The 23,324-nt window shown below is 38.0% G+C and overlaps 2 protein-coding genes across 3 annotated transcripts in view; both read left to right on the top strand.

Moving 5' to 3' along the window:
* The window catches only part of LOC121300489 (succinyl-CoA:3-ketoacid coenzyme A transferase 1, mitochondrial-like), an 86,413-nt gene extending 77,225 nt beyond the window's left edge, over window positions 1-9,188 (top strand). For both annotated transcript variants that reach the window (XM_041229061.1, XM_041229068.1), the window contains exons 16-17: window positions 3,534-3,635; window positions 8,644-9,188. In XM_041229061.1, the coding sequence (XP_041084995.1) occupies window positions 3,534-3,635; window positions 8,644-8,685 (144 nt within the window). In that variant the 3' untranslated portion in view covers window positions 8,686-9,188. The remainder of the gene's footprint in view (window positions 1-3,533; window positions 3,636-8,643) is intronic.
* A 9,022-nt stretch (window positions 9,189-18,210) lies between these two features.
* Window positions 18,211-23,324, top strand: part of LOC121300507 (PI-PLC X domain-containing protein 3) — a 36,042-nt gene continuing 30,928 nt past the window's right edge. The window contains exon 1 of the mRNA XM_041229078.1: window positions 18,211-18,487. Coding sequence (XP_041085012.1) covers window positions 18,385-18,487 — 103 coding nt within the window. The 5' untranslated portion in view covers window positions 18,211-18,384. The remainder of the gene's footprint in view (window positions 18,488-23,324) is intronic.

Below are 23,324 nucleotides of genomic sequence, written 5' to 3' on the forward strand. Positions count from 1 at the left end.
TGGTAGTTTTAATGATGATTAAACCGGCTTTTAATAACAAAAAGTTAGACTGTATCCCATTAAAACCTTTTTTTTTTTTTTTGTGCTGTGGGTGCCAGAAATATATATTGCCAGTTAACCATGGACAGTAACTTATACCTTCAGGCACTAGAAAGACAGCACAAGACTTGACATTTTGATATAGGCCAGCTGCAGGATTATAAAGAATCTCCTGGAGATGAACATGACCCTTAATGTACAAATTTGAAGCAGAAATAAATGCACTGTTTTACGTCAGCTATGCGCATTTGATTGTATGCATGACTGTTTTTGTCAAGAATGGAAGAGATAAAGATAGACTTTAGAGGTCCTAATATGGCATTTTAGTTTGAATCACCATCTTTCTGAATTAAAAACAGTTTTTAGAGCAGTTTGACTTTTGTGAATATGGCCCAAAATGTGCAACAAACATTTCAAAACTGAAGGGAGATGGACATGGAATTTGAATCAACTGCAGCTCTGAATATGTGAGACAGGTCATGGCTGTTATGAGTACTGCTGCATTGAGTAGTGAGGGTAGTAAAGGGTAATAAAAGAAAATAAACAAATCCCCTGGGCCGGATGAGATCCTCCCAGTAGTACTCAAAGAAATGAAAGAAGTAATTTACAAACCGCTAACCAAGATCATGCAGCAGTCTCTTGACACAGGGGTGGTACCGACAGACTGGAAAATTGCAAACGTAATACCGATCCACAAAAAGGGAAACAAAACTGAACCAGGTAACTACAGACCAGTAAGCCTGACTTCTATTATATGCAAACTTATGGAAACTATAATAAGATCCAAAATGGAAAATTACCTATATGGTAACAGGGTACTGGGAGACAGTCAACATGGTTTTAGGAAAGGGAGATCGTGCCTAACTAACTTGCTTGATTTTTTTGAGGATGCAACATCGATAATGGATAATTGCAAAGCATATGACATGGTTTATTTAGATTTCCAGAAAGCTTTTGACAAAGTCCCGCACAAAAGATTAATTCTCAAACTGAACGCAGTTGGGATTCAAGGAAACACATGTACATGGATTAGGGAGTGGTTAACATGTAGAAAACAGAAAGTACTGATTAGAGGAAAAACCTCAGAATGGAGTGTGGTAACCAACGGTGTACCACAGGGATCAGTATTAGGTCCTCTGCTATTCCTAATCTACATTAATGATTTAGATTCTGGTATAGTAAGCAAACTTGTTAAATTTGCAGACGACACTAAAGTAGGAGGAGTGGCAAACACTGTTGCAGCAGCAAAGGTCATTCAAAATGATCTAGACAAGATTCAGAACTGGGCAGACACATGGCAAATGACATTTAATAGAGAAAAGTGTAAGGTACTGCACGCAGGAAATAAAAATGTACATTATAAATATCATATGGGAGATATTGAAATTGGAGAAGGAATCTATGAAAAAGACCTAGGAGTTTTTGTTGACTCAGAAATGTCTTCATCTAGACAATGTGGGGAAGCTATAAAAAAGGCTAACAAGATGCTCGGATACATTGTGAAAAGTGTTGAATTTAAATCAAGGGAAGTAATGTTAAAACTGTACAATGCACTAGTAAGACCTCATCTTGAATATTGTGTTCAGTTCTGGTCACCTCGCTATAAAAAAGATATTGCTGCTCTAGAAAGAGTGCAAAGAAGAGCCACCAGAATTATTCCGGGCTTAAAAGGCATGTCATATGCAGACAGGCTAAAAAAATTGAATCTGTTCAGTCTTGAACAAAGAAGACTACGTGGCGACCTAATTCAAGCATTCAAAATTCTAAAAGGTATTGACAGTGTCGACCCAAGGGACTTTTTCAGCCTGAAAAAAGAAACAAGGACCAGGGGTCACAAATGGAGTTTAGAAAAAGGGGCATTCAGAACAGAAAATAGGAGACACTTTTTTACACAGAGAATTGTGAGGGTCTGGAATCAACTCCCCAGTAATGTTGTTGAAGCTGACACCCTGGGATCCTTCAAGAAGCTGCTTGATGAGATTTTGGGATCAATAAGCTACTAACAACCAAACGAGCAAGATGGGCCGAATGGCCTCCTCTCGTTTGTAAACTTTCTTATGTTCTTATGTTCTTATGGGTATAAAAGCAGTGATTCGCAGCCTCTTACCTCCATTAACTATTAACTGTTTTCAATATGACATTTTATTTAGAATTAGCGTTGCATTTTATTTGCTGCCATGATGAAGCCAGTGGCACCAGCAGAAGTGCTTCATGAACGACTTTTTGTCCACAGTTGAGATCAGCAGGTTTTCTACTGATAGTGGTTTCCATTTCAAAGAAGCCAGTCATTCCCTCATGAGGACCATCTGAAGCGATGATTACTGTTTATCCCCCCTCATTATTTAACATGTCTTCCGTCTTGCTGCAAGACTAATTGTAATCAAACTGTTATTCCCAGGAAATTATGAATATACTTACAGCTTCTGTACTTGACATGTGGACCTGCTGGCCAACATCTCTAGAATATAGATGCTATCATTCTGGCAGATCCTAAAACATTTGTAAATATTTGTATATTAGAATAGAGAATTTACACTGTAAATGATCAAGATGAGTTTGGAATAAAGGTACGTGTATTGGCTGGGATACTACAACGTGTTGTTTTTGTACATGTTCAGATCTGTGTAATTTGGCATGTTGAGTCCATGGCAAGACTGTCTCTCAGGTCTGGGCCAGCATCTCTAGCTTGCTCACTCACCACTCCCTTTATGGTCCCTGTGTAACTGCAGCACCCCAGTGTCTTTTCCTGGTTTAGCGATGTGTACTGGATTAACTAGTCGGGGATCTGTTGGGGATGGCTCCTGCCACCCCCTCCAACCAAGATTCAATTCATTTAGAGGAATAAATTTGTGGATCACCTTATACATTTGTTATCCCACTATAGATTAAGATAAAGATATCAAGTAAAGTATACCACTAGTAGTAATATAGTAGGAATATCTGTACATGAGATAACCACATGTGCTTGCATGCTGGACTGTTTCAGTAAAAAAATAAGAGATACAAATTCATTACCAACCCACCCTAGAAGCTCTGATACTAACATTTAGCCTTTTTTTTGTGACAATGAAGTTATCCCATTGGTTTCATATATAAACTTATGTGCCTGGGTCTGACTAATGATAAGCACAAACGCAAGCCATGGGGAGCTAATGTGTTTATGAAAACACATTACAATACCACAGAGTGCAACTCGTTTTAAAATTGTCTCCCAATATGTAAGTGTATGTTTGCGCAATGATACAGTAAATAGAAAATGCTAAAGAGACCTACTGAACAGGTGAAGCATCTACAGAATATATGCAATTTTAAAGTTTGTATACGTTCATACAAATGTTTAAAAAAAAGAAAATGTACTGAAGCTCCACAGTGGTCTCTTGCTTACAAGTTGCCAGTTTTTCAACTTTTTACACCACTTTAAAGATACTGACTTTGCTGCATGTAAAAACCCTGAAAAACAGGACTGACAGTGTTTTCACCTGTGATCATTACAGGCTGTGTTTGATGTAGACAAGGACAAAGGACTCACCCTCATTGAATTATGGGAAGGACTGACAGTCGAGGATGTCAGGAACTGCACCGGCACAGACTTCACAGTAAGTAAAGCAGAACTCAGCTGGGAGGTCAAAGAGAAACAATATGTTAGGCCTAGCAAATACAGCACATTACAGCTGTGGCTGGGAATGCAAGCCACTGGCATGCTTGCCTTTATTAGTGTTACCGTCATCGTAGTATGGAGGATAATAATAGTCATAATTCAGTAATAAGAAGAATACCTGTGTGGATATGCAGTCGCGGACAAAAGTATTTGAGCAGTTTAAAAAAATGAGAAAAGCACCAAAGAAAATTATTTCTGTAATTTCGAATTGTTCTGTTGAAAGATATGGTTAAAGAAAATGGTTTGTAACCAGGAAGTCCCCGGATCAAATCCTGGCTCACTCACTGAATCACTGTATGACCCTTAGCAAGTCATTTAACCTCCTTGTGCTCTGTCTTTCGAGTGAGTCATTGTTGTAAGTGACTCTGCAGCTGATGCATAGTTCACACACCCTAGTCTCTGTAAGTCGCCTTGGATAAGACATCCGCTAAATAAACAAATATTAATAGTAATAATAATAAATTTAAAGTAGAGATTCAGCTTGATAATAAAACAACAAATGATTACATAACATGCATAAAATGAACAATAACATGCAAAAAACTGATTTCATACTCTGACAAAAGTATTTAGGCAATCAACATATTTTGTATGAAACCCATTTGTTGCTGTTTGTTGATAGCTATCATGATTGAAAACCAACACCTGATGATAATTATATAATAAATAAATGCATAATCTGAAAGTGCTGAAATTTTCTGATTCAAAAAAGCAACAAAAGCGATTAAAACTAAAGAGTACAGCAACATTCTCAAAATGGAAGTGATACAACTAAGCAAAGTAAGAGAAACTACCAGAAAAATAGCAGAAAGACTCGGTCTACCGAAAAGCACTGTGTGAGCTATTATTGACAAACACAGGGGAACAGGAACTACTGCAGCCAGCTCCAGGTGTGGAAGACCAAGAAAGATTTCTGCAAAAAAGACCAAGAAAGATTTCTGTAAAATCTGGAAGAAGAATCGTTTGAGGAGCCTGGCAAAATCCTGGGATTAAAAGATTTGACACAAGAATTGAGAGAAGATGGTCAAGAAATTCACGAGTGAACAACTCAACGATACCTTAACAAGATGAATGTCCATGGACAAAGTTCATGATGCAAACCTTTGTTAAAAACAATACACAAAAGAAAGTGATTGGAGTTTATATTGAATATAATGAATATATCTTCTACCAAATTTTATGGTCAGGCGAATCCAAAATATAACTTTTTTCATTTTATGGTCAGGCGAATCCAAAATATAACTTTTTTCAACAAGAAAGCAACAGTCTATTTGGAGGAAGAGAGAAGAATTTTAAGAAAAGGTAATCATGCCCAGTGATGAACTTGGTGGAGGTTGTGTGATGGTATGGGCTTGTTTTTCTTCCTCAGGCACTGACGACCTTTGCATTGTAGAAGGATCAATGAATGCTGCAAAATATCAAGAAATTTTGCACTCTCATCTGTTACACAGTGCTTGAAGGCTTGTTAAAAGGAAGTTTGTATTCCAGTAGGATACTGACCTGACGCATTCTGTGAAGTCTAAAATAAATGTCTAAAAAAACTGAAGGTTACAGTTATGGATTGAACATCTTAGTCCCCAGACTTGAATCCCATTGAGATGTTGTGGATTGACTTGAAGGCTGCTGTTGCAAAAAGGAAACCAAAGTCGATTGCAGAACTCAAAACAGTATGTGTTAAAGAATGGGCAAAATATCTCTGGAAAGATACCAGGAATTGGTTTCAAAATACAAAAAAAGACTGTATGCTGTAAAGGAAGGATGGTCACACAAAATACTAATGTAAGAGTGCCCAAATATTTTTGTCATAGTATGAAATTATTTTTATGCATGTTATGCAATAATGTGTTGTTTTATTATAAAGCTGAATCTCTACTGAAGTGGTTAAACTGAACACTGTTATATGAGGAAAATGTTAAATGTCAGAACTTGGAAAGAAAATGTACAAAATGAAATTTACTGGTTGCATAAGTATTCAGCCCCTTAAGTCAGTACTTGGTAGAAGCACCTTTTGCAGCAATTACTGCTATGAGTCTTTTCGGATAGGTCTACTAGCTTTGCACAGTAGGATGGTGAAATGAAATTTTTGCCCATTCTTTTACAGAAAAATTGCTCCAATTCTGAGAAGTTTGTTGGGGATCGTCGATGGATTGCAAACTTCAAGTCTCGCCATAAATATTCGATTGGAATCAAGTCAGGACTTTGACTGGGCCACTCAAGAACATTAATTCTCTTCTTGTTCAGCCACTCCAGTGTGGCTTTGGCTTTGTGCTTCGGGTCATTGTCCTGCTGAAATGGGAATTTTCTCCCCAGTTTCAGAGTCTTGGCTGACTCAAACAGGTTTTCCTAATGGATTCACCTGTACTTTGCACCATCCATTCTCCCCTCTATCCTGACAGGTTTCCCTGTCCTTACTGAAGAGAAGCATCCCCATAACATGATGCTGCCACCACCATGCTTGACAGTTGGGATGGTGTTGACTGGGTGATGTGCAGTGTTGGGCTTGTGCCAGACGTAATGCTTGGAATTTAGTCCAGAAAGTTAAATTTTTGTCTCGTCTGACCACAAAACATTTTCCCACATGTCTACAGTATCATCTACATGCTTTTTCGCAAAGTCCTTACGTGCTTTAAGATGAGGCTTTTTGAGTAATGGCTTCTTTCTTGCCACCCGTCCATACAGGCCAGCTTTGTGTAGGGACCGGCTTATTGTTGATGTGCGAACACTGACTCCCATCTCAGACACTGACTCCCATTGGGCATTGTTGGCTAAAGAGTAACATCCCAAACCAGTTTCCTGCTTGCCCGGCTGCTCAATTTGGGAGGGCGACCTCATCTGGGTAGTGTCTGGGTGGTATGATGCGTCTTCCACTTCTTAATGATGGACTTCACTGTGCTGAGAGGGATAATCAGCGTCTTCGAAATTTTCTCGTACCCTTCTCCTGCTCTGTGCCTACCATTTTATCCCTGACTTGTTTCGAAAGCTCTGTGGTCTTCATGGTTGCTTTGTTGGATCACTATATGAGCTGCAGCTTGAAAGTCTTTATATACCTGAGGGAAATTATCTACAAGTTAAACCACTTTGAGTACACGCAGGCTGAAACTATGTCACTAATTTTGTGACCTTTCCAACAAATCATTTGCACCTTAGCTGATGTAGGACTGCAGTAGCAATGGGGTTGAATACTTATGCAACTGAGATTAATCTGTTTTTCTCTGTAAATCTTATTTATATTCTAAATGCATTTTTTAACTTTATCAACGTGGAGTAGTTTGTGTAAATTCTACTTGTAAAGTCTAATTTGAAAGAGTAGTAGAGTACACTCGGGTGCCAACAAAATGGGAAAACTGTGCAGGGGGGTGAATACTTCTGCAAACCATTATATAATATCAATCCAGTTTAAAAAAATGGTTGCTTGTTATTCACAAAAGGTAAAAACCTTTGTCTTTAATAACAGGATCGATACAAACAGTATGAAATATAGATTTTCACAGCTCTTAACAGTCTTGAAACTTAAACTTCTTTTAATTTAGTGAGCTTGACCTGATAGACACCCAGCTATTATTTGCTGTAGAAACACAGTGCCCTAGTGATACAGGGATTTCTATAGACACTGCTTGGAAAGCAGAGCACTCATCTGTAATTAGACTCGCTGTAATGAATGAACATTAGTGACTTCAGCCACACCTGGTATGGGGGCTGATAGAACACTGCAAATGGAGATTTCTGCTTCCCTAATAATGGAGAACACTGATGATATATTTAAGTATTCAGGCCATTAAGACACAACACAAAATGGTTAGATAATTGCAATAGATAAACCTCATGGGGCTTTGCATGCTACATAAACTGACTGTTGCATCACAGGACTGTTAACCTTTAACTGACTGGTAAAACACTGGACATGAAGTTGATATTAACAGCTTTCCATCGATTTCCCATCACCTAACTCGGTATGGCTCTACAATTACCTTTTTAGATCATGACAAAATTCTACTTCAGTATTATTCCCTTAGGTAGCCAGTAAACTGATGGATCATTTGGCTTCAACTCCCTTGTGTATACATGGTTAATGTTTATATAGACTATATATCAGTATAAAATAAGTCAATAAATAAATCAGTTTTGCACTGTTTTTCTGCAAATATTGGTAAACAGAGTTGCTATCACTGTATCCCAGATAATCTTGGACTGTCTGAGTCCTAGATCAGTTTGGCAGGGTAATGGTGTCTTACTGTGCGAGGACAGGAACCCCAAATGAGATTTCAGACGACAGTAAAAATAATAGCAAAGAATACCTTATGATACAAAACTAATATTGAGAGATCTAGCATCAAATAACTGTTTCATATTTGCTGCTGAATTAATTTGTCGGATCTCAATTTGGAATCTGTCTTGCATTCACATTAATATCTAATGACAAATCTCACCAAGTTACAGATGCAGAGTTTGAGCTAAGAAAAGTAATTCTCCAAATTCGGCTGTTTATCTTAGGTTAAAATATGCTTTCTGTTCCATGCATATGTACTTGTTCATATAAACTGAATACTTCATGAACATTGTAGGTGTGCTGTGGTGGTTTCACTAATGAGAGAGGACAGTTTACTGGGTCATTGTCATTCGAGGAATAACTACTTTACTGCATGAACTTTCATGGTGTAACCACTGTTTATTGCTTCAGTGTGTGTGTGTGTGTGGTGGTGGTGGGGGTGGGGTGGGGGTTATTGGTCTGCAAATGAAAAGCCATTCGAACAACTACTACCTAATAAGAGAACCACTAATACCAGTGGGACTGAAATATTGTTTCTAAAGCAAACTCATCAGGCATGTGATGGACAGCCCATTTACACAGTAGTATCTGTTACATACAGTAATGCAGCTGTTACAATAGTTTTGTTTAGTCCTTGTAGTCATTTTAACTATCTGTTCCTTTTTTTTTTTTCAAATAGGTCTCTCCCAACCTCAGACCAATGCAGCAGATTTCAGACTAACAGGCAAACCAGGAAAAGAAGACCAGCAAGCCTTCAACACCAAAATTTTTTTTTTTTTTTAAATCTATACAAAATCCATGAAACAAAGGAAATGTTTCCCTTAATATAAAACACGGTATTAATCATGACACTTATAAAAGGTTGTTTTTGTATGGCTTTAGGCAGACGTGCAATGGTCCACTGAAAGATTGTAAATTACACAGAACTAAATTGTTTATGTTTGTTAGTTTTTTATGAAGTACAGTTAGGAAGATTTGAAATAAATAAATGTTAGTGTCTTGCTATTTCACTCAGAAAACCAAACAGTGCTCTCTGTAATTGAATTGATTTATTATTTGTGTTCATTTTAAAAGCTCTTCCTATTTAATAATCCAATAATCGCAACCTTCAATACAAAAATCTTTGAATATGGTACAAGGCCTTATACTGATTATTAAAACCTTTATCTCTCTACCTTTTCTGTATATACCATTGTACAATAAAGCGCTACCCATATGTAAGAATGTGGAGTTCTTTTCTTTGAACCTCTGAAGTTGTGAGATGTGAAAATAGTGGATCACCATATAGGGTAAAATGGCTCTTTGAAAAACATTGGATCTCCACAGTCACACAGAAATCAAAGAAAATCAGATTTTGGGGTGTTGACACCAGCTGACTTCATTACAAATTAGATTAAACAAGTTATTTTGATCACAGTTTAAGCGTCCACACAGGTTTTAGGAAGAAAAAAAAAATCCTGCGGTTGGCTTTTCAGTGAAGTTTCTGTCACACTGCAGCATCATTTTGCGAGCAATGTGGGAGCTCAAAACATTCTGGATAACGCAGTGCAGCAGCCAAAACATTTTGGCAATTGGAAATAAACATGTTGTACATTTATAACTGTCTCCCCTTTCCCTAAACAGATTCGCAATGCCATTAGAACGTTTTTAAATTGCAGTTTTATGATAATTTCAGTAGTTCTGTGTTGGTTGCCCCAATGCACACTATACATCCAATTTGGGTTTTCACAAGGGAGTTGCCACGACATTGCAGGTACACGTACATATTAGAAGTGATGGAGGAGTACATTTTCAACATTGACCTGAAGGGCCTTCACTGAATGAATGAGAAGGTTAATGAGGTATGGGCCGTTGTTCGTCCAGGACGATTTAATCACCTTGTCCTGTGCTGGATTCTATAGTGTCCCTGCTCCATATTTACAATGTTACGGCAGATGTTTCTGTTTTTTATTTGTAATTGTATTTCTTTGATATTCAAGTATGCTTATGTTGATGTAGCCCAGAGGGAAAGGGCACAACTTAGGACACATGGAGGTCCTGTACTCTACACTACTGCAAAGGAGTTCTGTCGCTTTTTGTCTTCATGACACCAATGAGATGAGATTTCTACTGCACACTTCTAATTTGTCAGTTTTTCACATGCCAGATTTGACAAGCAATTGTATGGCAGACTCGCCTTTTATTGCCCAAGATGAGGAATTTGCAGGAATTTGAAACTTTCACAAGCCACTGCCAGACAACAACCTGCAGATTATTCCATCAGGATATTATAAATAAGCAAGATTTTTTTTTTCCTGTTTCTTAGTACTGTATTTTGTTTGGGCTGATTTCAGGTGTGCTGTGACTTGGGCACTTTCTATCCTAGAAACAAATGCATGTGTTGGCCACATTTTATGATTATTACAGCATTAAGATCCACAGCTGTTTAAGCAGCCATAGTACAATATAGGATAACACCAAGAGAAGCTTATTAATAAAACACACATATGTGGTTTGTATACTCTCAAGTTAAAGCTTATGAATTATACATATTCTTTTTTGAGAATTTGTTATAATATGGTATTATTAAACTACTGCAGTTGGCCTTTATTTGTCAATCGGGATTCAGAATTAATAACACTTCGAAAACAATCTCTTTAATTAGGTTCTATTGAATTAGTTTGCCACAACTGTATACAAAAAATAAAAAGGTGTTGCATTATATAGTTTAATTCCATCAGCAGCAGGGCAGTAGAAATACAGTGTGAAACAAGGCTCTGGCAGTACAAGTTTGGAATAGGGACTGAGATTTCACTCCAGCCCAGTCGCTCTCCATTGAAAGCACACAACAGGTGAGATTTCTGGGAGTATTTGCTATAGTCAATCAAACAAATATAGAAATTATGTGAGCTTTTAATATATATATATATATATATATATATTTATAGTCAAAATTTTATAGTCAATTGTAAATCATTGCCTTTTTTGTATCATCCTATAGAATGAACAAATTTTGCTTTATGAAGTCGAATGAAACCTGTTGAATAATGTTGTTAACATATTGACATATTGAATTACATATTGCTTTGACTTTTGGGTTGCTCATATACTTAACAGAAAACTGACAAAAATTGAAAATTGTGACAAATCTAACACGAAATATTGTACTACTATTCCGGCTTCCTGCTGCCTCATAGCGCCAGGGTCCTAGGTTCAATTCCAGCCTAGGGTCTGTCTGTGGAGTTTGCATGTTCTCCCTGTGTTTGCGTGGGTTTTCTCTCACAGTCCAAAGACATGCTGTTCAGGTTGATTGGTCAAATTGCCCTGTGTTTCCCTGTGATGGACTGGTTTTCCGTCCAGGGTATAGTTCCACCTTGCGCCCTGTGTCTGCCGGGTTAGGCTCCAGCTCACCGCAACCCTGTAAAGTATTGCAACCCTGTAAAGTATTGGAATTCCAATGTCAAAGGAGTGCTTGTGGGTAGGCTGACTGCCAGACTTGAGGACAGTCAGAACAATGGGAACCAGAGCTGAACATTCTTCCCTGGCACAGAAATCTTGTTAAAAAAGAGATAGGGGCTGGCAGCAGTGTAAGCCCCATTAAAAGTGTCCCAAGTGAATGTGAGTAGGCGCTCATGTTTTTTTAATGTAATATTTTGTTAAAGCTTTTGCAATTAGGCTCATCACAATTTGTAAAAACCTAATGGAATGGAAGCTAGGTTTTTTTTTTTTTTTTTTTTTTTTTTTTTTTTTATATAAGGGGTGGGGGGGTGGCTTAAACACTAGGAATGGACTTGTTTCCAGTGCCTTCAATATAATGAAACTAGGAGAGGCAATATAGAATACATGATATGGATTAAACACACCTCAATGCATGCTCTGGATACCTTATTGGTTAAACACACATTTAACATGTTCCATGTGTGTGTAAGTTTATAATAGCAATAATCCCTATGTAAAAGCAGATATTCCTATTTTTATCACAGCAGTTCACTTATTGAATATTGTTAGGACATGTGACAGGGCCTTATTATCATATTTAAATATGCCAGGACATTACAAACATGACAAGGTATTTATTAGAAATCGTGTCAGGTCTTCCAAATAGTGACAAGGTCAAACAACAAACTGCAACATTTTTTAAAAATCTGACTTCATTACAAAGTGAGGAAATGTCTTTCAACAGTCAAATAACATACCGTAAAAATAGTTCCTTTTCAAATATGAAATGTAAACATTACCGAATTAGTATTTACCTCCAAAAGACCAGAAACCTGAATAAGATTACAAAGCTGCTCCTCCTAGACTGTGACGCAGTCATGCCTGTCCCCGAGTGTATTGAAGGACTGCAGGCAATGCCATTTTTCCTTTCATGAACTGATTGAAGTACTTGTTACTTTTTCTGCTATAGATTTTTGCATTTATTGTGTTTTTACAAAATATGTGATGTAATATGTATTAGTTTTACTAATGACGCATATTTGTACACTGCAGCCTGTTGTTTGTTACGTCCCACTGTGTCCTTGTGCCCCGCATGAAGCCAGCGGCTTCAGTCTCTCCATCCCAGAGATCAAGCAACGTAAGTCGGCTGACTTTGTACTGTACCGAACTGACACCCAGTTCCGGCCCGATACCCGACCATACCGACCTGCCACTACAGTCACCGAACCGGTACTGATCATAACTGGTTCCATTCTGGTTCCGACAAGTACCATACCATACCGACCAAGTGCTAAAAGTCACCAAACTGACCCGATACAGTCCCAGTTCCTTCCTGGTACCAAACCGTACTGACCATGTGCTGCAGTCACCGAACCAGTACCAAACCAAACTGAACCAGTGCCAACCTGGTTCTGACCCGCTACCAACTGGTGCTTAGATCTCGGTCCTGTACCAAGCCGATCTTGAACAGCCCCGCTGCTGTCTCTAAGCAGACTGAGGCAGCACCTGTACATTGTTACTGTGCACTGCATTGCTACTTGCATCATGCCTGGGTTTTATCACAGAGACACATACAAGGCCAGTTTGTCTATTGAGGACAAGCACAGCAGAAGCTCTTTGTGCCTGTGGCCAGAGCACGCAAAGGAAGCACTGGTGAACTGCAGTTTCTGCAAGTTTTGTGTACATCTCTCCAGGTGCATGCTGAAGAAAAGTCTCTCCTGCAGCTCTACAGAGAGCTCTGCATCCCTCACTCCTGCACAGCACTCTTCCCCATGACCCTCTGGTAGTGAGGTGGCTGCGTCTTCACCCTATGACTCTGCCAAGGGAGAGTGGAGGACGCACCCAGGAAAGTAGCCCATGCAGGGAACCGTCTTCACGGGCTTCCTCATCCTTCTCTGCCTCTCCTCCTCCCCCGAGAAAGAAAAAGAAGAGTCACCATCACCAAGGAATGGTGAATGAAGAGTTACTGTGTAAATACTCAGCTCTCTTTGGTCCCAGAGCACAGATACTTGTTACTGGGGTTCCGAATGGTAATGCACAAGACAGACTCGGCTGACCCATTCAGTAATGGTTATATTTCGTACTTGAAAGGGAATGTTAGATTATCATAACTCTGGTTCCCTGAAATAGAAATTTCACCTTTAACTTTCAAGGTAGCTGCATCCATGATTGCAGCAGACTTGAAGGAAAAATAATGGTGAGATTTGTGAGCGCAGTCCTTTATACCCTCAGGGGTGGGCATGACCGTGTCACAGGCTTGGCTGAGCAGCTTTATATCTTACCAGGTTTCAGGTTTACATACCCATTCGGTAATGGTTACATTTCTATTTCAGGGTACCAGGGTTATGATAATAACTTAATGTTTGATATTATTCTGAAACAATCTCTTTACCCTCTTCCCCCCAAATGCTCTCACAGCCTTATTCATGCGCAGTCACTGAACTAATCTGGGCATCATTAAGACTGATTATACACAGGAACTGGAATGCAAACTAAATAAAATACTAAGAAAAAATCCTCTCATCATTACTGGGGCAGAATCTGCTTAGCTATGCAGCCACAAAATCAGCCTCTTTAATCTGTACCCAATGCTTAATCCCCTTTAGTGAATTAAAGTGTCTGCACCTGCTGTAGGATTGTGGCAAGGTAGTGCAGAGGCTGTCTGGCAGCAGTGCAGTGCAGAGAGGCAGGAATAACAGGTTGAAAGCACAAATTTATTAAACAATAATGAATGAAACAGGTTGAAAGCACAAATTTATTAAACGAGACAAACACTCTCCAGGACTGCTGCTCTGAATGGAACCTCTAGCTCCCTTTTATACACCTGTGTGAACATCTATTTGCACTAATGAACTAATTATCCCACCGCCACATTCTCACTTGCTTTCCAGGGAAGGGGAATTAACCTCTTCCCTACCCATCACTAGCACAAAAACACTGCCACAGGGATACATAAGAAATTCAACACAATTCAGTGGTGTCAAGAGCTTTATGTGGTGGATAAATGCTCATAGCTGATCATTGCTTTGCTAGACAAAATACATGTGCTTTAGGTATGTATATACATATTTAATTTCATAATCCATGTTAATATAAAGTAACCCAATTAAGTTTTTGTTTGTCAGTTGTTTGTTTTTATAAATATGCCTCCCTGCTGAAACCCTTCTACCGAGGAGAATCAAAAGAGCAACCTTCATTCTCGCTCTCAAAGCAATTTGTTTTTTTAATTCACCGAACTAAGCTGGAAAGTGTCCCCTAATAGTAAGGCTAATAGTAGTCGCTGTAGAAGTACACCCAGCTCATTTCTCTCCATAACCCTGAGGGAGCAGGAACAGGATTCCTACCACACTGTCACCCATAACTCCTCGCGTGTGCTTTTATAAATGGACACTGGTGAGAACATTGATACACCAGGTCCTATTTACAAAGCTTGAACTTTTGTGACTTATGGCTCATCAAGCCTAAATGTCAGTAATGGATTAAAAGTGTGTTCGTTAAGTAATATTCACAGGGAGTTAATGTGTACAGATTGAACAGACCTGGAACTTTTCTTAATTTAGCTTCCATTTATCATCTGAAGAACAAATCTGTGTGGTCTTGAAAGCTCAGTTATTTTACGTTCAGCTGATCTAATTAAAAAGTAACAGGGGGAAAAAAGGCTTTGTTTTTTCTAGTGGAAATCTTTGTTTTTCAAATGCTTACATTTTTTCTAAATTCCAAATACAATATTTAGGACTGATCCTCCACTGTGCCACGATGAGTTAGTTGCTTGTGTAGATTTTATTTGTATTCATTTTTTTCCTGAAATGATCTTCTGATATTTTTACTCAGGGCTTGATTGATGATGGCTTTCGAAATTGACCTTTTGCTCTGCCTTTGCATCACAATCAGGACTATAAATCTGCAGGAATGAAACAAAAAAGAACGCACCTGTCTGCTCCAGCACGTCCAAGGCTTAATAAAGGGGATCTCTGGACATGAATCTTTCAAGAAAGTATTGGAAAGGGTGTTTTCTCAGCAGTAGGACATCAACATAACCTGGGATCCATAGCATCTCAACATTAAAAAGCCCACGCCTGGTGTATAAATAGAGGAAATGCATAACAGGACTCAGAGATCAGTGTTATAGCAAGGTCTGATAAGGAGTGTAGAGCCATGAGTTAAATATACAGGTCTTTACTCACAAGTGGAGGAAGATCCAGTCACTCACTGTGACCCATTGTGTATTCTGTATTTACTTTGGTTCACTTTGATTAGTTTAGTGGTTTTATGGATTAGTTTTAAAGGGCATAGTTGTTTAGTATTGTTCTGCAAGCAGTGGGAACCTGAAACCAGCAAATCCAACACTGCCAGACACGACAGTGGATTATAATGTCAGTGTTTTCATCAATAGAATTTTCTCAAGTGGAGAAATCTCAACAGAAAGATGTCCATGGCTGTTGTATTAGAAAGATGTTCTTCCAGAATGTCCACTCTGCTACAGCAGCTGTTTATTTTCACCACATGTTAAATGCAGGGAGGAGGGATAATAAAGCAAGACTAGATTTACTGACTTTGGAAATCAGTTAGCAGTCAATGTTTCAGCCGTCAATATGTGATGGAGCAACATTAGCCAAAGTGTGGAGAGTGGATATAGGGAGGTGGACAAGATTAATAAGTGAAAGGTTGAAGGTGACATTTATGCATGCATCCTTGTGTCTTTCCAAACAATTACATACCATGGCTTCTATATTAGAAGCTCTGTCACATGTATAATTTAATAAAGCCTATAATCTAATCTTTATTCAGAATTAATGATTTTTGCTAGCATTTAGTTTTGCATATTAATCATATTAATCCTCTATCATTCACTGTTTCTGATACACGTATTTCATTTAAGTTAGATGTTTTATTGTTTCTGCTCAGTAATTACTTGTCCATGCTTTCATAGGGTCATTTGATATAAGGCTGCTTTTATTCCATTGTCCCCACATTATTAAAAACAACCTTTCCGTTATCAGGATTCTAGTCTTTGCTAGCTAGTCTGAATAATTAATATCAAATTATGATGTGAAAAAGGAATGATACTGGAATATGTTACTATATCATAAACTTATCAAAAGGGTTACAACAAATGATATATTTATTTTGTAGGGCTGAAAGCAGCTCCAGATTGTGATTTCTGATGTGACCATCCACTGGTCAGGCTTTTTTGGTTTTGCTAATTAAGAAAATAATCATCTGTTTCAGCATTACAGCAATATGATTATTTTTTAAGAGCTGCTAAGATAGTATGCATTGTATAGTATATGACAATACCACATGCAATTATAAATCTGTGCAAAGCCATGTTGTCAAGTACAGTACTAAGTTATTCAATGGCAAGGTACATTCAGAACCAATGTGGTTGGACAGCTCCCTCAGAAGTTGTTAAGGTACGCGCACTGTACATACTCTTGATCCAACTTTCCTCAAGCCAGACAAAAAAAAAAATAATAATAATAATTTTAAAAAAAAAACTTTCTTTTTCAACATAACTATTGCTAAATTAGTCAACAAACTGGTTCCTGGAATTAAATCGGCGATATTATATTTGATAAAATACAGTTTATTATCGACATTGACATTGTGACTGCATTTCTAATATCATCCGACGTGTATTGTGATGTTTAATTACACACAGCTGCTCTCTCCAACTTTTTCTTTGCAGAGCCCTACTCTGCTGGTCTGAGATTGTCTTGACTCATAAGTCGCTTATATGTTGGAGTTGGAGAGTAAGAATCCACAAGTTTGTAATAATCAAATTGATATTCAAAAGCGGTGTTGGTAATGGTCGTACACAGCACACCATACATGAATGATAAATGTAGTTTTCAATATAAACAAAGGCTACAGTACATGACAAATCCAATCAAATCATTTGGTTATTAAATATTAACTTCAAAAAACTCTTAACAGAAATGCCGAAGTAAAAGATTGTCAATGAGAAAGAAATACAGCGTCCATTTCTCCTACAATAATCAAGAGTACACAAGATATTCACGCCAGAGAGATAACTAAGCAAGTGCAAGATCTGCCAGCGGGGAAATGCTGTAAGTCGGCACGGTTACAGTGTTCACAGTAACTCCAGTGAAAATGTATCAGCAGGAGGCAACAGTGATCTCAGATGGAGCTAGCAATGAGGTATACTCGAAGACAAAGAGTGGTTTTGTTGTGCCAGACTAACTGACAAAAACCGCAATGTAATCCACTCTGGTTTGACAGAAGCTTTGTCAACCAAAGTCAGATGCAGAGAGAGAGACACATCACCTGACAAGTAAGATCAGCACTATTCAAGAGGACAGCGCCAGCAAGCTTCAGCACGTGACAGAGAAGGACGCGCACTCCGGGCACCGCGTGCAGAACACCTGCATACATCACACAGAAACTGGGGATATTACATTACAGTTTTTGTAAATATTGATAAACATCCTGTATGTTTTACATCAAATCCAATCGATCTACATAAAATAAGCATTCTCCTTCGAAGGTATTAACGTGCGTTCATTTAAATTAATCAATATCTAGGTTACCTAAAAACAAAAAGTTCACATTTCAGAAAACACATATAAAGGGATCAATGTAATAGTGTATGTAACTGATCCAATTTTACATGAATAAAATCCAATAAGCAAATATTAAAAACTAGCAAAATTAAACAACAGGTTATCAGCACTGTTTTTTTTTTTTTGGAGGGGGGGGGGGGGGGGGTTGTTTGGGTTTTTTTACCAGTTTGTCATGAACTGTGTAGACTATGTCACAAAACGCATCAAAAAAATAGATAAATAGGTTGTATGAAAAGGATAAAGAGGTGGAGTGCAAACACACAAAAAAATATCTTGTGGAGGATTTATTGGAAATTAGCGTGTCTGCGCCATCCTCGGGGTGTGGCTCTACTCAGAGTGTGAACTCTCCCAGGGAAGAGAATAAACAGCATACACACCAACACAGGCACAAGCGAGTCAGGCAAGAAAAGAGCAGTGCGATGGCTTCATCTCAAGGGAAAAACGAACTCAGATTTGCAGACTGGATGGCAAGTTTGCCGGAGAGTATCCAGAGCACGCCTCTTACAAACCTAGCAATCCCAGGTAAGTGGAGACACTTTTCTTTTAACCAGTGCAAACTGCTGTACAAATTATATTCGTACGATTCTAGAATCTAAATGCATCTATCGACGTCTGTCTTAGAACGGGTTCTGTCGTGTGATTTTACTCAATGGGAAGGTGGTTTTCACTATTAGTGCCAGCTGCTGTAATGCCGTTTAATTGAATAATGATTCCTGTGACATTTAATGGAATGGATCTGAAGATTGTTTTAAGACCCTTCCTGGTCATTCATATTCTTATCTAGTCGTGTTTAAAGAGACAGCGCTTGTGCACATTAAGGAAAATTGTATCCTTTCAATTCCTTTAAGTATGTTTCTACTGGTGTGTAAAAATGGATAGTTTGTCTGTTTGTTGGTTTAGAGGTCATGCGAGCAATTCTGTACAGGCACAGTAAGTATATTGAAATACCGAAACATAACACAAGAGTAGATTAAACATTTTCTTGAAAGCCTTTTTCATCTTGCTCTACCTTATCTTAACAAAATGAATAAGCCACCCCTTCTCCATGTCAGGTCTGACTTCCAGCCTTGGCAATGTATTTGTCCAGAACCAGGTTGACTTGTGAATTACTGGGTACAATTCACTTTCTGCACAAAATCATTTATATTCACCTCTTTGTTTACTAGAGGAGACATTGTATTTTGCTGCTTATAAAAGGAAGAATTATTATTATTATGTATTTATTTATTTATTTATTTATGTAAACTGTAGGATTTTGGATTTAGACGCTGTTACAGTTTTTGAATGGTCAGAGCGGTTATAGCAGCTAGCCCGGGTACCAGACTATGGGCTCGGCGACAGCTACCTGGCTTCTGACTGAACCATGCAGTAAGAGGATCTTAACGAAGACGCACCTGATACACAGATAAACTAAAAAGTGTGCTCGACACGTTCAATCCACATCGCGTGATGCTGATTAACCAACAAACCTCGGGATTAACCCTCATGTACACTGCGGGTAAATCCTGAACTATATGAAATGCACAGTTGCCAGGAGTTAATTTAATAAAATAAGAGAGAAAAGAGAACAAAATAAAATAAAGGACATGCTTCAAGTTTTCGTCTGCTAGTCGGTTTTGTGACCCGTTGTTGCTGCTTAAAGCCGAGCTTTGCCTTGCCGTGTTTCAACATAATCTTCAGGGTTGAACAACACCAGAGGCGGACGACTAATCTGATGAACCGAAGAGGCGGCACATGCGTTAAGAGCGCTGGTTGATTTTGGTGTTTCTCCGCTTGGGGTATATTTTTGTTAATCCTAGATGTAACATCATATATATATATATATATATATATATATATATATATATATATATATATATATATATATATATATATATATATATATATATATATATACAGAACACTTCTGTCATTCAATTCATGGAACAGGAACACATTTTCTTTCTTGTACATGTTATGTCTATAGAGTTATTGTTTGCAAAATAAAAAGCATGTTTTTGGGAATATCCGATGTGATCCGGCACAAATGAACCCCTGACAGTCGTAATAAACTATACCCTTATGTGTCAGCTTCTTATAAAAGCTAGCACACTACCACCCTTTCATATTATTGAAATCCATTATATAACAGCATATGTACTCATCATATTTTACAATACATTATATATCGCTCTATGACTTTTAACTGGTCAGTGATATTTTCAAACATCAGGTGCTCTGTCCTCTTAATTACAGGAAGAAAAAAAAAATTTTCGCCTCACACGATGTTTCCACTTAATTTGTCTGTGACACAATATTTCAGGAATACTTAATTCTCCGTTGCTTCTATCAATACAGTACAATCCTTAATGTTTAACATGCTAACATGGATTAAATGGACGAAAGCTCTTTAAACGCCGAACTCCCCAAAAATATGAAATAAACGAAACGACTGAAATAAATTTATATAGGATAAACGTCGGTAAAACCACTCACTATTTTTTTTTTCTTATCAAAAATAACAATTTAGAAATCATCTCTAGTTTGTGTAGTTTTTATACTTGCTGTCTGTCCTGTTCCGCTCTGAATTGCTAGGGGTCGTTGTCAATCATCTCAGTGGTCCCTTAGTAGTTTCTCTGTCAGTCATTTTATCTTGTTCTAACATGTTGTTGAGTGATACAGCGCTAGAATTCTCTTATTTGTTTAAATGACTGCCAATCATCAAGACTGGCACCAACTGTGCACTTTCGCACTGTCCTTACAAAGGTACCACCAAGTGTTCCTGTCAGGACACTACACTCTGATTGGTTATCATATTATTGTTAATAAAACAATGAATAATCCTCTCCCAACACCGAAACCCTAAACCTAAGTCAGTATCCTATACTGCAGCCATTACACATCTAAAGTAGCTCATGTTTGGCAGTGAGTAAGCGTTTTTATTACTTTAAAAAACAAGTGACCGTAGGTGCTGACTTCTTCAGTTGTCCTGACAGAAACATTTCGTGGTACCTTTGTAGGCACTGCCACTTTCGCAGCACACAAGAATATCTCCTAGAAAGTGTCCTGAAGGTTAGGTTTAGGGTTAGGGATTGGGTTTGAGTTTGGTTTTAGGGCAGGGGTTGCTTAAGGTTAGGTTTGGGGTTGGGTTAGGGTTAGGGACATGGTGGCTTGATTTTGTAGAGTTGCCGAGCTCTGGAAGTGAAAAGTGGGAGTAAATGGTATTTCTTTAAGCTGCATGTATTTTCTTTTGCCAGCTACAGTGCCATTCATTCAAAGTACTGTACCTACTTTGAAATGAGCAGGTTAAGGTGTAGGTAAGCTTTTGCTGTAGGTATTCATTGACATTTACTAGTTTGATTTGAAAATGGGGCACAAGAGGAAAACACTTAATAAGTATTGTGCACAATACCCTGCCGAACTCCACGGCAGGACAAAGCGTCTGTCTTGCCTTCCAGTGACTGAATCCAGCTGTGCTGAGAAGGGGAGGGGGAGCTGAGACTCTGAATAATAAGTGCAAGTTAGTTCTGTTCAACTACCTAATGTTTTGTTCTATGCATATTATCACAAATTTATGCAATAAAAGTCTGTAATACACTTTTATAGGTTGTATTTTCTACAGTTTATTTGAGAAATGTTTTAAATGTGTGTAGGATCTTTATAAGGTATAGCTCAGCTGTGACCAAACATTATTTCAATTAGAGTGCTGGTAACCATGGTTTTGTTGCATATTGAATATGATAAAGGAGTTTTGTTGAATGAGACATTTCTCAATGTTTTTTTTTTTCTTGAATTAAAAAATAAAGATCGAAAAAAACTGGTAAATTCTTTCTAAAATAAATGTCGATATTAATCTCGATTTTAGTAGTAAGCCTAAGTATAACATGCACTCCCTTCGAGCATGTTTAAGGGCAGCTATATTATAGCTTTTTACCTGGTTGCAAGTTTTACCCAAGGCATATAATTGTTTTCCTTGAACAGTAGGAGTGTATGAAGTAGGTGGTGGTGTGGTCCAGTGGTTAAAAAAAAGGGGCTTGTAACTAGGAGGTCCCCAGTTCAAATCCCAGCTCAGTCATTCCCATCTTATGGCTCTAAACAAGTCACATGCTCTGCCTTTCAGGTGAGATGCTGTTGTAAGTGACTCTGCAGCTAATGCATAGTTCACACACCCTAGTCTTGTATCTTGTAAAGCACTTAGTGATGGTGATTGTCTATGAAAGGTGCTATATAAAGATTATTATTAAAGTGATATGCCTTTGTTATGATAGCTCACTCATTTCTCACTAAATATCTTATCCCTCAATAGATCATCATCCTATTTTGTATATGTCAATCTGTCCTAAAGGAGCTGTACAAAGTCTCTGTTTTCTACTAATGTAGAACGACATCAACATCATCAGATAATACAAAATAACAGCAGCTGAAGTTGTAATATAAAGACATGGCTCTGCCACCACATGCTTCTTCGGTTTTGGGAACATTGTGAAGATGTTCTTGGCCTCAGCCAGCGAGTTGTTCGAATAACACACATTGAATATCTTACCAGTCTTGGCATTCACCTCTGCAGAAAAAAAATATGTGTAAAATGAAGCACAATTTATGTAAAACAAAGGACCTAATTGGGGTAAAACATGCAATAAACCCCCTCACATTCACTTGTTGTCTGTCATCAGTAGTAATGGGGTGTACTGCACGTGTATGTGCCCTTACATTCACTTGTAAGAGCTGCTTTCCTTCCATGGACAGAGAGAAGTTTTACATGAAACATATCTAATAACACATGTGGCAGTCTATGTTTGAAATCATCAAGATACTTGCTGTTCATTTGAAATGGAACATCAGCTATGCAGTTCACAATAGTGGAAAATGATCACACAGAAATGATAATTAGGGCTCTACTTTCTCTTGTCGTGTCTGGTAAAGCATATCATCCATGACAAAATAATTCCATGTGGTTCGGCTTCGATAAGAAAACTGGAAAAAAAAAAAGCTGCCTTCAAGCCGGAGGGGATTTTTTAATTTGATATAATGATTCTTAATCTACCGGATAATGCAAGGCTGGATACTAATCATACTGTACTTATACAATGTGACGTGCCTACAAGGTGTTTTAAAGTGGTGCTATAACATAGTTTTCAAATCCATTCCTTACCCGATTAGCATCATTTCATTTTTTCACAAGCAAAACAAAATTAAAATGACAGCCATTTTGACTGAAACTGACTTCAAACAGGGAGATTCATCTTTTATAGGTACAGAATCTATTTCAGGGATGCAGGACAAGTCATCTGTCAAAGTCATCATGGAAAGCCAGACAAACCACAAGGTAATCTGGCGGGGCGATGCAGCCCATCTTGCAAATTGGTTTGTGAATGAGACC

The sequence above is a fragment of the Polyodon spathula genome, chromosome 2 (assembly GCF_017654505.1).
Source record: "Polyodon spathula isolate WHYD16114869_AA chromosome 2, ASM1765450v1, whole genome shotgun sequence".
Lineage (NCBI taxonomy): Eukaryota > Metazoa > Chordata > Actinopteri > Acipenseriformes > Polyodontidae > Polyodon > Polyodon spathula.